The sequence below is a fragment of the Phalacrocorax aristotelis genome, chromosome 3 (assembly GCF_949628215.1).
Source record: "Phalacrocorax aristotelis chromosome 3, bGulAri2.1, whole genome shotgun sequence".
NCBI classification, from domain to species: Eukaryota; Metazoa; Chordata; class Aves; order Suliformes; family Phalacrocoracidae; genus Phalacrocorax; species Phalacrocorax aristotelis.
The window spans coordinates 109648065-109665886 of NC_134278.1; the positions used below are offsets into that span (position 1 = coordinate 109648065).

At 38.2% G+C, this 17822-nt stretch overlaps 1 protein-coding gene across 5 annotated transcripts in view; it reads right to left on the reverse strand.

The window, feature by feature from the left end:
- The window catches only part of THADA (THADA armadillo repeat containing), a 165271-nt gene that overhangs the window by 120354 nt on the left and 27095 nt on the right, over window positions 1-17822 (reverse strand). For all 5 annotated transcript variants that reach the window (XR_012659875.1, XM_075089031.1, XM_075089029.1 and 2 more), the window contains exons 23-26: window positions 11330-11462; window positions 8277-8390; window positions 7021-7143; window positions 6252-6343 (exon numbers count right to left, since the gene is read on the reverse strand). Coding sequence is in view for 4 of the 5 variants with exons in the window: in XM_075089031.1 (XP_074945132.1) it covers window positions 6252-6343; window positions 7021-7143; window positions 8277-8390; window positions 11330-11462 (462 nt within the window). In the remaining variant the exon portion in view is untranslated. The remainder of the gene's footprint in view (window positions 1-6251; window positions 6344-7020; window positions 7144-8276; window positions 8391-11329; window positions 11463-17822) is intronic.

Sequence of the window (17822 nt, forward strand, 5' to 3'; positions counted from 1 at the left end):
ACAACCCCCCTCACAAGGCAATGTATTGCACCAAATCTTTAGTAACTACTTTGCAAGCATTCACTGGAACAACTAAGGTAGCATGGAGGGAACAGGCTGCAAAACATGGCACAAGGAGCTAGAGGAAAAGGACCAGAGGCATTTCAATAGCTCGGTCGTCTCATGTATCCTCACTGTCACTGACCCCAGTATTTCAACTGAAAAGCTGCAACAGACCAAGGTTTCCAGAGAAAATCCACTAGGCAGTCACTAACGAGATCCAAGATAAACAATCCCAACCCTTCCCTCCACAGCACATGGTCCAAGCGGTACAATGCTCAGAGGCCAGTTTTGTGAACCAGGCCATACTTGCATTTCCCTGCTGGAGGCAGCACAAGAGGCTCAGCACTCTGCTGCCTCACTGCTGCCCTTTCTGTGGACCCATACTGCAGTTAAGCATCCTCTCACACGTAGCTGTACCACAAATGGCACACAGGACTTCTGCCAGCAGCGTGTCTCCAAGTCAGCACTGACCTTTTACAGGCTAGACTCAATCTGAGTTATCACCTCTAGTGAAACTCTCCTAAGGGCTATCCAAGTTTAGAACGTTCGTGCCCTTACAGCTTGACCACATTAGCACCACATTATCCCAAAACAGTACTGGCCACTCCTCTGCAGGCAACACAGACCTGTCTCAGAAGTCCTATCAGATCCCACTGCAAATGTCCAATGAAGTTGCTGTTAAGACTGACAGAACATCACTGATGTAAGACAGATTTTTTCAGCTGTTAAGATACAAATATCAGAAGTGTTAGCCTTCCAGATGTGGAACATTCAACCAGAATCATTTACTTATGATGTATTTTATGTAATTTAAGCTACAACTCTAGAGTGGCCTAGTGACAAGGAAGCTAATACCAGATCCATATTATTTAGGGAAAATATTATGAAAAAAAGGTTTGCATTTAGAACATTCCATTTGCAGTGTTTTCTTCTAACCCTTCACAGTGTAAAATACAATTATTTATGATCTTAAAAACCTTAGTATTCATACAAAACCTCAACATTAAAGAAAAAGTACATGTCAATTTAAGAGGAAAAAATCAACTTAGTGTTTTTTAAAAGTTAATTTGGTTTTACTCAGTGACCTTCAAGTGCACAAGCAAACACTTACTGAAAAGGGTCGAACATTCAACTTGCAATAAAAAAAGCAAAGAAAGCAGAGGGCAGTGGTGCATGTTGACTGCCTCACAGACAATAGTGCATCTTTAAAACATGTTCAGATCTACAAAGTTTTCATCTCATTATAATTAGAAAGGTAAGTTTCTCCTTTCCAAGTGCTTGAAGTTATTGACAGTCATCAACATTTACGGACAGCTATCAGTGAAAATAAAGACTTTAAGTACTACGTATGGCAGTTAAAGTTGTTCCTTTCTATTCAAATACATCTAAACCAACATTGAGAACATGGTAGCGTTCACACTCAATTTCCTAACAGCATGAATATTTACTCCACAGGAAAAGTGTGTTGACAGCCAAGTATTTTTCTGCCTATGCATTTTCTCTTCACTAGGGTCTAAATACATAGGAGCTTCCCCCCTCGCAAAACGCAAACATATATACACCAGTTACTTTGTGTAAAAATCACCAGGTTGCACTGTACCATTTCAGCCTTGCTTAAAAAATGGCTTTTTAATCAAAGAGTTGAAGCTTTTCCCTCCTGGAACCTCCTCCATCAAGGTGAGAAGCTAAGGGAATCCTGCCCACTCCCCATCGTTTCTTTTAACCCCAGCTGCTACCTGAGGCCATTGGTTATTCTTTCTGAGGACCTTACAACATTTATATTCCAACGTTTTCAGATAAGCCAGGACAATCCTTTTTTATTACTCTAAAGACTAATGTTTGTCCTAAGTCAAACGGCAGACTGCCTCAAAGGCAATTTCTGATCATGCTCATCCTTTTAAAAAAAAAAGATAAAAGCCAGAAATACCAGGTATTTGATGAGAAGAATCTTGTCTAGTAACAAGCAATAGCAGATTTAATTGGCACTGGATTACAGACCAAAAAGGTCTCCGTTATATATATGTGCGTGTGTATAACACTGGACTACAGATGACTTGTCTGTACTCCATTATTTTTAAATATATATGCATATATATAGTGCATGTATAGGCAATATATTGACACATATATATTTGGGGGGGTGTGTCTAAGAATTTAGGTGAAAGTATCGCTATTCCTACTGTAACTCATTTGGGCAGGATATAATTCCTCTATGATGAGACATTTAATTACATTTCAAAATTCGTATCAGTTAACTTTATATTTATTTCAACTTTCATGTACAGATCTGCATTATCTATCACAATATATATTCCATTTTATTTTTAGAATCCCTTCATCTCAAGAAATCCTAATTTTTCATGTGATGAATACTGCAGCCTACCATCAACTAAAGCAAGCATTTACTTCAGATGATTTGCAATCTGTAGCAACTCTAACAGGAAAAAAAATACCCGTGAAAAAAACCAACTATTAAGCATACACAACACCCCAGCTTCTTGAAAAGTGCATGGAATCAGCAAATCTGCATTGTAAATTGACTGCACAACAAAACTGGAAATGGCTATTTAATCAAAGCATGAGAGGCAAAACTCATTGGCCTACAGAACTCACAGCCGTTCAAAGACCTACTTCAATCAACTTGCATTAAACAAAGTGTAGCACTCAGGTCTTCCACATGCCCCTCCAAGTGGTGCTTTCAGAGCCGGCAGTGGGAGGACACGGCAGGGGTCTGGGGCCGGGGTGGCCCCCTCTCCAGAGCCCCTGCTGGGGCGAGGGGCAGCCCCACCACAGCCCGTCACCTGCAGTGCAGCGTGGGGCTGGGGAACAGGTTGTAGCTGATCGCGTCGTAGCTGCGCAAATTAGGAGACAGACCAAGCATCCTCCCAGTATGAAGTATCTGGCTAAACTAACATAAATACCTGTGCTGTGAAGGGCTTGGAGAAGGGGTGGTTGTTTTCTCTAAAGCACGCTGCGATGTATCTATGCAGAGCACATTTTCTGTAACCACATATAAATAGGCTAATTGCAAAGAAATGTTTGGAGAAAAAAAGAAAACTAAACCAAAAAATATCCCAAAATGCAGAAATCAAAACAAAAACCCAAAGCCATCATGCTTTTACATATTCCTGGGGGGGGGGGGGGGGGGGGGGGGGGGAATTAACTCAGGTTACTGATCAGACATAGGTTATAGTTCATTCAGTCATTCAATCCAATGCTTCACAACTGACCAAGACCATCAAATAATGGACCATCACTGTGTTGTCACTACGTAAACACCCCAGCTGTACAGCAATTAATGTACAAAATTAACGTAAAGAGGGAATGGAACTGTATCAGCTATAATGGAACTATATATCGGCAGACTGAAAGGAGCAAAAGACATGGCAGGCCTATAACTTTTGAATAAAGGATGCTATATGTGAATTTTTAGTGGTGATAAGAAGAAAAAAAGGGAAATGTAACATGAAGTACATTAAAGAAACATGGCAGTGGAGTTAAGTTGCCAGTACTGTTCCAACAAAGCTTTCACCTGGAAGTCTACACAATATCTCCACCACCCCAGCGGTAGCAGTTTTTCATTGGAACTCTTCTTGAGAAGACAACCAGAAAAGTCCATCCTTTTTTAGACAGATGCCCAGAATAGCCCAGCAATAAGGTAACTCCCTGCTGGCACAGAAGAGACAGATTTAAATCCCTAACGTAAAATCAGGACTGCAAGCTGCAAACCTATGCAAGGTCCTAACGGTGGCATCAGAGAGCTGGTCTCTGCCTCTGCCCACAAGAGACTGCCCCTTAATGCACACAGAACATCCTGCAGGCGACAGAACAAGCAGCTCAAACCCAGATGACTGTCACACAAGCTCCTACAGATGCAAGCTGCTAAAATGCTAGTGCTTTTGAAGTAAACTCCCAGATTTAAAAGTGGGGCAAAAAATTACTTCAATAGATTCTTTTCCGACAAAACACTAAACAAAACAAGTTCAGAGCTCCCTAAGAGAAGTGCCCAAAAGCAGCTGCACCCCAGGGATGTGTGAGCTGTGCAGCAACGGTGACACCTCGTGGTGCCAAACCACCGAAACACAGACCTCTTCCCAAACACAACCTACCTTAAACCCACCGGCAGGGTTCAGAGGAAGAAGCTTTACAAACCAAATAGCCAAACCACCTCTCCATCATTCTGCTTCTAAACCAGTGTCTGCTGCAGCGACAGGAGTCAGAAACTTGAAATCAAATCTCTGCCTCTTGTTTTCATACCTCCCGTCTCTTACTGACCTGTCTTTAGAAGTGTTTTCCCATTCCCTGTGTCATGGTATTGACGACTACATGTGGGAAACAGAGAACTGACTACATACAATGTTTAATGCAAAATTGCTAAACAAATAGAGGAAGAAAATGCAGCCAGCCCAGCTTTAACACCTTTTGGTCAAAATGACTACAAAGAAATTACTGTAAACAAAAAGCTTCAGAGAAGCAAGTCGACAGTGCCAGTCACACAAAAATTGACATTTTTCTTAATGAGTTCAATTACATAAAAGTTTACTCTCCTTCATTCTGGTACCTCCCATTCCCAAGAGATGCTCAAATGCATTATTTTCTGCAATTTCACAATCAGAAATCTCAGATTACATATCTCATCATCACACTGCATGCATTTGAGAAGTCAATTTGCCTCCCCACTGCAAAAGTTAGTGTGAAGCTTTCCTAGGACATAAGCTTAAAAAAAGCTCAGGTACATACCTCTTTCAGTAAGCACTCAATATCAAAATTAAAAAACAAAACAAAACAAAACAAACCCTTTAAGTTCTGTTACGAAAACAAAGAGAGAAGCCAACAAATGAGAAACACTTTTTATTGCTCTGGCTTGGGTTTCACAGGTTATGGGAGTGAATTCCAGGTTTGGGCAAGAAGTGATTTGGATTTATGCCAATGCAGGGATAATTTCATACAGCAGGGGAAAAGACGTTCCAAATCGTTTTTGGGGAAGAGGTATTTTCTAAGGGAAATCTCCCTCCAATCTCCCACCCATATTTCTTCCTCACATTCATACATGCTTAGTAACTAATTTTTCAAGCGACACCTGAAATTAATTATTTCAGACAGCTAAAGTGGCACCTATCTATCATCTAAAAGATGAAAGGCTAGTATCATCCCAGGGCATTTATTTTCATGCATAATATGCATGAAAATTATATTAGCTACATAGATCAACAGTAAGGAATCACTGTATAATGAGTAAATTAAAAAAAAGTGTGAAATTTGAATTTTTGAAGGTAAATCATAATAATTGCCTCCTTTCAGAAATTGCATACCTTGTCCATGATTTGAAAATCCATTAGGAATTTCTGAAATGGTTACCATAATATCCATAGTGTGAACATGCTATGGCTCCGCAGATTCACCCAGGAGTATTTTTTGATGAGTTTATTCTGCGTCTGAGGTTATTTTCAAGTCCCTACTACAGCAGGAATCTCAGCTACAGAGCACGGGCATACTTCATTTGCTGCAGAAGCTAAAGGAAAGGCCTGAAGGCCAAGGAAAACATGGGGGTGCTTGTGCACTATCCAGAGGGCACAGAAAAAACAGGAAGGCTCGGGACTGGGAAGTTTTAAGAGTTAGAGGAGAATTGGTTTTACATAAGAAAGTGAAACAGTAGAGGATCTGGAGCAGGACTACAGAGTTCAAGGGCAGAATCCCTTGGAAGGGAAGCAGCTTCGCAAGCTGCAATTTTGGGAGCTTGAAGGAGAGAGACATAAAAGGAGGACAGGGTGTTCTAGAGTGAGAAGACTAAAGGGAAAAAATATCAAAGTAGTAGGGGTGAGATACCTCCAGGTCTGCTCTAGAGGTAACTAAACACACGTGATCATTGCTCCTCTTCTCCTTCAACCTCCTCTCTTTGCTATCAAGAGCAATCGGGCTAATTGGTGACCACAAGAGACACTGGACATTTGGAAGAGCCACTGGTACCAAAAGCTCTCAGCAGCATCCCCCTTCTGTGAAATTGTACGCAAGTACAAATTTATTCTCAGTGCTTAACAGCAGATATTTTTCGCCCTACCACTTATTTCTTGGCAGCACAGTTTAAGAAAAGCTAGATGTTTTTGTAACACCATGATTCAAATATATCCATAAAGCAAACAACATTTTCAAATTGTTGTTGGCTAAGGTCATGTTTTGCAAACTAACAATTTGTACCAAGTGAAGCTTACCTATTTTTCTTGGAATTTTCATCTTTCCCTCTTTTAACGCCAAAAATTCTTGTAATCAGAGCACTAAAAAGAAGTGTAGATGAATTTCTTACCTAAAGGAAAAAGAAAAGAACATGAACTATGTTTTAAAAATCCATTTGAAACATACTAATATTTTTTTAAATACAGCCACTAATGTACAATGGAAAAGAACAGCTGAGTGAAGGACAGAGCATACGTACTGTTCAGAGGTCAGCACACGGAACAATTAATTCAGAGCATCTTTCCTCATAATCAAGATGGCACTAATAGAAAGCTCAGATTTTTTTGAGATGTCCATCTTTAATAGAAATCCAGATTTCTAGTGCTTCAAAGCATTCACCCTTACGCATGGCAGATCATGAAATGTTCTACCTTAATATGCCATGTGGAATACTATATTTTATTGAAAAGCAAAGTAACAGTAAGAAGGAATGTAAATGCCCTCCTTACCAGCTAAGTGCATTGACTCAAAAGTTAACGGCCAGATATATTTTTAGCTATAAGGTAGTCTCTGTCCCTACTTTTTGCCAGTATCAGTGCCTCACATTACAGAAAAATGAAACAAAACCAAAAGCGTGACCAAAAGTATGTCTTTTTTGCAGGTCTACATTATTCTTTATTGTACCTTAAAATATTACATTGTGCAACATTCCAGAAATTGTGGTATATAAACATGATCAAAGCTTCACTGAACAGCACCACTGTCCACCCTGTTAAATTAGAGGCGCAAAATTAAGGATTAACTTACTGCCCAGACAGGTGACATAAAACCGAGAATTGCTGCTTGTAGTCCATCTGCAACATAAGGCATGATGTTTTCACCTAAACGTGTATCCCTAAACAGTGCCCGAAGGATATTTAAAGCATGAACCTGTGAGGGTAGAAGAAATACAAGAAAAATATATATTCATTGGAAAATATCTTAAATTGAATGTATGTTAATTTCAGCATTAAACATGTGAAGCAAGAATAATCCATATGCACATTTACACCACTTTATTTCCATATTAAATCAAGAATACTGCTATTAAAACTATATTAAAGCACTGCAGCAGTAAACACTGTCAAAAACAATTACAGTTTAAAAATATATTCCTCTAACAAGTACAGTCCAGGCATTGCAAGCGAAGGTCAGCATTCTTTTTTCCTTAGCTTATCATGGCTGTAAAAATAACTTTCGAAGTTTAGAATCATCTTTTCCAACATTCTTGACATGCTGTAGATACTGTGAGAAAAAATAAACTACAACTCACAGGAGGACAATATTAAGCTAAAACTGACAGCCAGGCTCGCTTCACCATATGGAGTATTTTCTGATATTTCTCTACTCTCTGTAGGAGAAGGTAGTAATCTACATAGCTTCACAAACTTTGACAAGGCTACATAAATCGATACCAGCAGATCTGGCAGAGCCATTAGAACATATTTCTATGTATTGTCAACAAATTTTGGCTTGCACTTACAAACAGAAAGATAACATTTTGAAGATAAAGATCTTGACTTTAAAAAAATTTTCATGCATTACTAACGTATATATTTAAGTTTTAGAAGTTACTAATTATGCATAAAATCTCTTTTCACATGATATTTTGCTGCATACAATATGATTTATGAAACTCATTTATTTACGCTAACTGTAAACAAATGCTTGCTTGTTAATTTCCTTGTAAAAAAGGAAATTACTCATCTGTTTGTTTAGAAATATACTACAGGCAGTAAACTGATCACATAAATTCAAAACGAATATGACTATATTCGCTGTACTAGAAAAAACCCTGTGAAAGCATGCCAAATCCATTTTTTTAGTATCTTACACACTTTCACTTTAGTATGACACCTCCAATAACTTCATAAGCTCTGCACACACAAATATGTTTTAAAATCCAGCTATAGATAATGAAAACAAATGATCCTTATTAAAAACACACACAAATTTCCTTAACTGTTTGAAGTAACACAAACACCTTTATGACATTTGCCTTCTGATGAGAGGCTATATTTTACCTGTGGAATTACACTTGATGATTCATTCAAAGGTGTGGCCAAAGATATCAATTCTTTCATTGCCATTTTCAGCAAATCTGTTTTGCTTTTCTTTGGTTCTGAAGCTAACAAAGCCTACAGAAAGTTAAAAAAAAAAAAAAAGGGGAAAAAAATCAGGAACTTCTAGCCATTTTTCTCTATTACCAGTTCTACTCCACATTCCTATATTTACCATACTACAGCCTAGCCTCTGACCATAAATAAGGATGAAAGAAAAACTTGCACAAATTAAGTTCCAATTTTAACTCTTAGTTTTATTCAAAACCTCCTAGCATTCAATGTTTCAGTAAGAAAGCTTTGCTCATGCACTATCCATCTGCATAAGAAAATTTGCTTGTATTCAACAGATAGGAATTTAAATTATTAAACACACACACAAAAAAATCATAGTATTTATTACAGCAAAAGTATCTGCCTTATTATACTTATATTTCCTAGTATGGACAGTCTTTTAGTTTAACAACATACATATTTAAGATGACATTGGCTGGCCAAAGAATAGAATAAAACCTGGTTTGCAAAGCAGGATAAAGTAAGCAGCACATCTTTCAAAGGAGAGAAGAGATATATCCATCTCCAAATGGTAGTTCAGTGGGTAGGACATCCAGCTGAGATGAAAATACTCTAATTTAGACCTCTAAAATTCATTATTGGAGTTAAAACAGTAATTCTCTCTCCATCTAGTAGCTCCTCTTGAATTTGCCCCACTTAGTATGAATGGATAATCCTAAAACACTCATTTCTAATAAAAAAATATTATCCGTTGGTGTTTTGGGGCCCAGAGTCTGTTCAGCGTCAGTTCAAACAAGATATTTAATAGTACTTTACATCACATAAGGTCAACTGCAAGCCAAATGAAGTATAGAGGTTAGGCAGAAACCCAGAAGTAGTCACTGTCAGTTTATCAATACCTTTAACAATGGGAGAAACAGAGAGGGAAGGGGGGGAAAAAAGTATTCATGAAGTATAAAATAGAGGAGAATTAATTGAAGACTAAAATTTCATACCCTAAAAATGTTAAAGCTGTAACTAGTATTTTCCCACGATTTCCTCACCCACTAATTGGAGCTGCACCTTTGTACTATTAGGTAATAATATTTCTGTTTTAAATAGGTCATTTAAAATGCTTATAACCTTAAGAAGTACACATTATCATTAAAACAGACATGTTTTAGTAAAACAAGAACGTCACAGGAAGCAGATGGCAAAGAGACCACACTGAGTCTCGATTTTATGTATTAATAAAATAACCTTATTATAGCACTGTTAGGATATGCATTAAAACTTCTATTTTCATTATCTAAATGCAACATGCTATTTAAGGCTTAATTCATTTTACCGAGTGCTACAGGCACATTCAGAACTACTGCCAAAGAACACTATCGCCTCTCTTTACAATGAAATTACAATTTGAAAATATATTATTTCAGACTAATGAGAAGGTTTGGAATGAACATTGGGATTAACTGACTAGACTAACTTTGTACTCTTCCAGAGCTGTCAAAATACAAGTATCTGACCTGTTTATCTGAACAGCTATGGCACAGCGCAAGCTGCACCATATGGACTCAGTAAAGTAGGCCAACTGCAGACTATACCCATGTTTTCTGCAATGGGATACCGCTGGGTCCTCCTAGTCCCTACAGTAGACAGAGTAACTTTTTAGAGGAAAAATTGATTCAAACATGTTGGTTTTTCACGTTCTCAGGATTAACACTAGCTAATGCCCACTGGATTCAAACTCTGGTGTGAATGGGGAAACCAGAAGACATGAAATCACCAAATTATTTTTGCAGACAGCTTGCAGAGATGTAAAAGGGTAAGGTCTTTAACTGCTGAAATCGAAAAGGAAAAACGTCTCTAAAATCAATGCCCTACTTCTGATCTCTGCTGCCTAGCACACACGCATCTAGCAAAGCCAGGAGCAGGCTGTGACTGACATAAGAGAGGTCAGACAGAAGCAGGCTGCCTCAACTTTCTCAGGGCAAACTTGGAGTGGAAAACAAGCAAGACGAATTATTCTGACAGGAAGAGATTGCTCCCAGCAGTCCCTCAGCTTCTTGGAACGTGCTTGAGACTACACTTCAGCGAGTGGAGAAAGTTACAAATCATGTAGTTAATCTTGGACTCATGTCTCAGAAAACTGGTTGAAAATTAAAATGATGGAGGTTAATTTAGGGGAAAGCAATCATGGCCGCTTTAAGGAGCAAAGGAATGGAAACAGGTTAAGTGTAGTCTGCAGGACCAACTCTGCAGTGATGGACCCCAGAAAGATGCAGATGAGCTGCTGCATACTACTGCAAGGCACACAGTAGTGTTACTACTCAAAGTGGTACTTTGAGCAGAGATAAAACACTGCCAGCTAGCCAATCAGCCATCAGTTCTGAACTTGGCAGAAGCTAGAGTCTGGCATGTGTGGAGCTGAGGGTAACACAGAGTGGGACGTCTGTGGGAGCATGGCCCCATGCTCACGGATACAAGTCTTCAATAACCTCCAGACTGTCAGTCAGCACCAGTCAGTATGACTCTATTACTTGATCCTGTTTTATTACTGTTGAGGGGACTTCCGAAGTTCTTTGTGGTATTTCTAGGCCACCATTTTACAATTCTATGATGGTCTGTTCATATTTTACTACCCTCCCACTTTGCACAGAAGAAGCAGTTACATGGTTAACAGAGGCTTACTTAATCTGTGAATTAATTTATGAATTTGCCTGGATTATTACAGTGGCCACACAGAGCCTACACTCAGTCTTTTGAAACGCTATGCCAATCCATCTCAAGCCAAAAATCTCAAGAGTCAATAGAACTGCAGTGCTAAACAGCACCAAACATGGTTTAATTGCACATGGCTTCTTGGTTGCACAAAGGCAATCAAGGTCTGTATAAAAAAAAAAAAGCAACTGTTTGGCCAAGAGAGATTGAAGTAAGAAAAATAAATACGTAAGTATATTCACCTGAAAGAACATTAAAGAAAAAATATCAAGTCAAGAAATAACAACATTAGTTGGTACCTGTATGTAGAATGGAATTCCCGCACTACGTCTGGTCGCACATAGCGTAGATGAAGGATCACAAGATTTGATTTCTTCCAACACACAGCTTAGCCACTGCTCTGGCATCTTGCGCAGACTCTCACTGTTACATCTACGTGAAACAAATACATAAGAAACATGACACAAATACATAAGAAACTAGGACAGATTCAAAGAAAGCATTTAGTGACCCTAAGAAATATTTCTCATTCGACGTGAACATCTCCAAGCATATACACAGATTTCTTTTTTTTTTTTTAACAAAAAAAGATAGAAATTAAAAAAGGAACTGTACAGTTTTTCTAATGTTGGTACAAATTATATTAACACTACTTATTAAGTGTCACTAGGAAAAGATATTTCACTGAACAGAAAACAGGATTTTGTGCTTCAGCACCGCAACTGTTCTCTTCTGCCAGGAACTATTATCCTGTTCTGGAGAAGAAAAAAAAAAAGATATATGCACATCAGTCACTGAAGGAAGTGACAGTTCACAAATTCATATGTCTGTTGTCACACAGTAGCTGATGCGTGACCCTTACATTAACTAACATATATAACCATACAAAACTGAAGCCCCTCACAGTAAGTACATATTACGTAAATACCCCTGCAAATCTTGGAGCGTTAGGAGGAGTGAAAAACAAGATGTACTGATCTTTTTAAAATACTGTATCAGTCAAACTTTTGGTAAAGCACCTAAGTTGCTCTCCTATCATCAAGTACTCCTCTTCTGCAGTTATAAAACTCAGCTTTGCCTGAAAGCAAAGGACTTCCAAGGACAAGGAGAACTCAAGCCTACTTCAATTGTTGGTGCTGATCAGTTCAATGAAATACACCATATTCAGTGTGCAAGACCAGCTCATTAATCTTATGTCAATATTCCAAAAAGGATCATTCATTGTTACGAAAATTTCTATTAGCAGGACGTTGTTATTAAAACCTGTCGCACTGGTTTGACACGTGATTCAGAGTAGAAAAAAGAAGTAATCATTGTGGGCAATACAACTGCAATTACCTCAACCATGCAGGACTTGCCTTACCTAAAAATATAAACTATAATTAAATTAATGATTAAGTAGTAAGACCTTACAGCAAGACTACAATCAAGTTTTCTACCTAAATAACTGAAATAAAGAATTTAAAAGAAAAGCTAAAAGGCAGCAGGTACTGATGTGAAAACCAAAATCTAATAGAAGGTCTACATCTGCTCTCTCCTTTATCATCCTCTTATTAAAGCAAGAATTTAGGTAGGCTAAAAACCTGATACTGAAAAACAAATGAGGCTTTAATCTCTAGTGAAACCCTCCTTTTCTTCTTTTACAAAATAAACAGAAAATTACTAATGCAGAAAACAGAGGTCAGAGGAGGTGCCAGACAGGTCAGCAGAAGACACAGCACCCTTCTCACTCTTCAGTAATTCCCTTGGGATTTCCACCACAGGTTTCCTACACTGCTGCCAGGCCTTCTCCCCATCCATTTTTAAGGGTAGCATCTCTTCAAAACAACAGCCAGCATGTGAACCATCAGTCTAGAACACAGGAGAAACATGGCTTCACAAGGGGTATGTCACCTCATATCACAGCATAAAAGAATCACAGAACCACAGAAGGCACTTCCCGCCCCAAGCCTGGGACAGAAGCAATCAAATTAATCTGGAAACTAACAGCGAGTTCTCTTTTCTTTGACTTTTTCTCTTGCTGATAATTAGCTTCCCCTGCTTACTTTCAGGACGTGTTCCTTTGCCTGCTTTTCAGTACACATGGAGAATACAGTTCTAGGGTTGAGACCACACAAAACATTCTCATGGATGTCCTCGGTGGGTCTCTGCAGCTAGACTCTACTTCGTAGTTCTTTTTATCCACGTCAAGACGTACTGCAAAAGCTACTACTTCCGATCACATCTGTGACTCGTCTTACCTGCCTAGCTAAGCAAAATTTAAATGTCTTAGTTTAGTCATGCAAAGAACAGTGCTCATCTCTCTTCAGTACATTATCTTAGTGTTAAAGCAAATGTCCCATGAGACACATTTGCCTCTGCTGTGGTGCAGAAGACAAAGTAAAGCATTAAGAAAATATTTAAAAGTTGATATGTAGCATACTGAATATTTTATTCTTAAGTAAACTGAGGGGGTGTTCCCCTTTCAGTAGTAGTAGAAAGAGAAGAAATATACTGAGAGCCAATAAACTTCAGACTCCCTTAAAACTGTATTGCTTTGATCTTGCCACAAGTAATTCTACCTTGTTTAGTCATCCACCAAGGCACTTTTTTTTGTTAAGGTGAAAGAGTTATTGCTTTAAAGTTAGAAACATTAGAGACTATTGACTTTGGGATGGAGAAGACTACTCCCTTAAATTTGGCAGCTCCATCTCCTTATGGTCTGGCAAGGAGAATATTGTCTTAAGAAGCAGGTGGCCCTTTAATTTTAAGAATAATGAAGCTTTACAATGTAAAAATGGTGGTCTTAAGCTCAAATGTCATTTTCCAGAATGAAATAGTAATTATTTTTACCAGATCAAACAAATAGTGTTGATAATTAAATTATAACAAAGTAACTTGATACAAAAATTACTTAGGATGCAGTACAGTAAGTGGTTTTCCACAAATTTCTGTCTGTCCGTCTGCCGGTTATAACAATTTCATACATGCCCAAAACCCCTTCTGTAGTCAGTATCAATGAGTACAAAAAGCCTGGCAATCCAAAGTTAAAACTAAATCCCTGTCCCTAACTTATATGGCTGTATTTTCTCCCATCCAAAATTAATGGTGTGTTAAGAACAAAAGGTCGATCTCGGATTTGGCCTTCCTGGATATCAGTGGTTTGTGACAAACTTCACATGACCAGAAGCATTTTCTACATGGATATATCCAGAATTCAGTGTTTCCAAGAGCTGTAATCAGTCCCTATCTGGGGAAAAGGGGGTTTTCTTTCACCATTTATTCTCTCTCAAGAGACTGTAGTATTAGTCTTTTTCACATAAGTAATGCAATTCCTATTCTCTATAAAGCTAGACTGTGTACCACCCCGGCACTTCTCAGACAATGAGGAGACAAGAAACTAGGCTCAGAAACAGATTACTATTCAAGGTATAAGGCACCCTAGAAAATGTCTACTTTTAAGAACAACTCCTCCAAAACTACGAAGGCCTTCCACTTGCATCCTCCTTTTCATATTATCTGCTCTAAATAAAGCAAAATTTTCCAAATTATATAGGTGCATTGAGAAAGGTGCTGTTTTGAGGTTTCTCTAGCAGTAAAGCAGAGCAGAGAGAACCTTGGGTGGCCTCAACATTTCAGAGAGACAATACCATTACGCCTATGTCTCTCTTTCACCAAGCTCGCAAATAGGGGGCAGGGGGCCCGGAAATATGAACAGAGTTAAAAATCAACACATCTTTGAACTGAGCAGCACCTTAACGTTGTGTCTTCTACTTCATTATATAATGTATTTCCCAAGCCTACAAGCGTAACAATACGTAAGAACAGGGGTTTTTCCCCCTAGTTTATTTCTCTCCCTTTTAGACTCTTTCCTTCACATCTGTGATTACACTTTTGCTGACAATTTAGCGACAATTCTAGTAAATTTCACTAGGAAGTCCACCAATGGTTTTTGAATTTTACAAGAAGTCTTCCTAGCAGATCGTAGGGGCCTGGAAGGCAGAGAGTTACAGTCACTTCAGAGCAACACAATGAGTCAGAAGCAGAGTTTACTGCAAAGGATTAGGAGGGTCTACTCCCAGTTCCACAACAGAAATATTACAAAAGATCAGACACTGACAAGGCACAGATGAGTAATTTCCACTGATACTGGATTAAACATTTGTAAATTCAAAGCAGGGTTCTTGCTTGTTGTAACAGTTTTCCAGAAAACTGTAAGATATGGTCCTAACTTGTTACATATACATAAAATAGTGTTTACTAAGTTTAATTTAAGTTCCAATTTGAACATTTAAAAATATTCAAAATATGTTATTCATGAATAAACACACTGTGCTCTATGACATAGTTCTTCCCAAGCCTTCCCCTTGCATTCTGCAACTTTAGTGAAGCAAAGCACTACAGCCGTAGCTATGCAATGTCATGATTTTGAGATTTCCAGAAATCTTTTATGTTCTACTTGATCTTTCAGAAAAGCTTCACTAAATAAAATAAAAGCAAAACACCATTTGGAACAGAGAAATTGTTTGGGTATTTATAAGGATTACAGGAGATTCAAGTTTAAAACAGATGCCCAGAGGCTTCCAGGTACCTTCCCTAGCTACCATATTATTGGACCAAACGAGCATCTGTAATTTCTCAGGACCTATGACAGGAAAATATTTAAAAAAAAACAACATGTTATTTCATTGATATGAACATTGCTCATTTTGCTACAGTACGGTTTTCTGAAGGTGCAGCCACAGACAATATTAAGCAGGCATGACAAAGAGAGCATTACGCCCCCAGAAGGAATACAAACAGGGAAAAGGAAGAATGGTAACTTCCATACTTAAAGCAGACTCAGCAATTTACATCCAAATGTCAGGACAGCAATTGTATTTCATCAGGTTCCTAGGAAGTCTCCACGCAGGAAAGATTTTTTTTCCACCACTAACTCAGACAGGCCTGAACACCATTATAATGACTGGTATTTAAGAGTTGTATAGCTAAAAGCGAGCTTAGATGATAAATATTCCAGCATATATTTTTAAGAAAATGTTTTACTATAAAAGTGAAGGACCATATTCAACTGGCATCTTTCATAAAAGCATGGGAAAAGGATTTGGCACAGTCTTAGTGACAGATTTTTCACTGGGTCTTAAAGTATGAATTAAAGTGTGAAGGATGCTTCTGTAGGTCTTGAGTTCAATTCTGTTCCAACAATGCGCATTTTTAATTCAACAGCTCAGCATTAATTTAGTTCAAAGATTTTCACATTTAAGCTGTCAATTACTATAAGCACCTCCAGTATTTGTGGGTGCAGCAGTAAATTAGCATAGATTCCAGTACACATGCTTCAAGACTGTCCGCGTGCCTGGCAGCTTTGGAGAGAGGCAGGCCAGTTTGGCTTTACCTGCAGAGTAAAGCCCCACAGCTGCAGCAGGGTAAATGGAAAGACTCTGGGACACTCAACAGACCTGCAGGGCGACTGCATTCACCAAAAGTCTTAATGCGCCCATTCTGCAGAAGAGCCCCAAGATACTACTCACATCCCAGGAGTACCAACCAGAGTCATTGGCTATTATGGTATCAGCCTCCTTTCTCCTTCATTTTAAATAAAAATATTAGCCTTGAGGCCCATGCTTCCTGACAAATCTCTTCTTTCATGGAAACAAGTATGTTTCCACAGAGCTGTTCACTGGTTCTTGTAAACTGGCTGTTCCCTAAGGAATACTTGCTCTACTTGAAATACTTTAACTTTAAAAATACTAAGCAGTATGCATCATCAAAAAAAACTGGTTTGGAGAACTGTTAATTCAGAAACGGAAAAGTACTTAAATATAAGCACGTTTTTTTGTGTGTGTTACATACATACTGCTTAATGTTTTAATTGCTTCCAGAGAAGCAGAGCTCTCTTGAGCTTGGCTCTTCATTTTACTACATAATATAAAACTGCTCTTAAGTGGTCTGTGCTCCATTAAACACAATGGCAGAAAAAGGGAGAAGAAGGAACAAACATATCAGGAACTTCTTTAAAGTCCGGGTAGATTTACTTTATCCTATTTGCCTCAGATTTTAAAAGAAATTAAAAAACTGAAAATCAAAGAAAATCAGCTAGTCTGCCATATAGAGAGTCCACTATAAACTGACAGCATGTTTTATATGTTTTCTAGTATTTCCTGCTTTTTAGTTTGCCTTCCTGCAAAGTTTGTTCTAGACAGTCCTGCACATTGACTGAGATCAGACTAGTGGGGCTGTACCTGCTTGGATCACCTCCTTTCTCCTCTCAAAAGGGCTGGTGGTAGTAAAAGGTCATTGGGATTTTTTTTTTGTTTAATTTTAAACAGTATTACTCTGATGGCCAGACTCTCTTCAATCTGATGGAGGAATAAATCCTTTGAAACTAAAGTAGGTTGTACAACTTAACCATGAAATTTTTTTTACATCATCACATTTATAGTCATATACAACATACCTAGGGATAACATCCTTCAATATTCAACAATTGGTTCTATGCATTCTATACTGTTAACAGCTTACTTTATTTGCAGTACTACATTAATTTAATGAACGCTCAAAGAAATACTACCTGACATGAAAATACTAGCTATTGGCACAGCACATTTTAATTTGCCACTGTATGTCTCAAAAGACCACCAGTGCCTTCATTTATTAGTATTTTGTTATCTGAAGTTGTTTCTGCCTGTGGAAAAAAGCAAGTTTCACATACAAAACTAAGTTTAGATAATGATACAGAAAGTCTTAAGTTATGATGTCAGAGGTCTGCAAGAGAAGCAATGAAAAGAACGAAGGATTTTGCTGTTGGAGTGG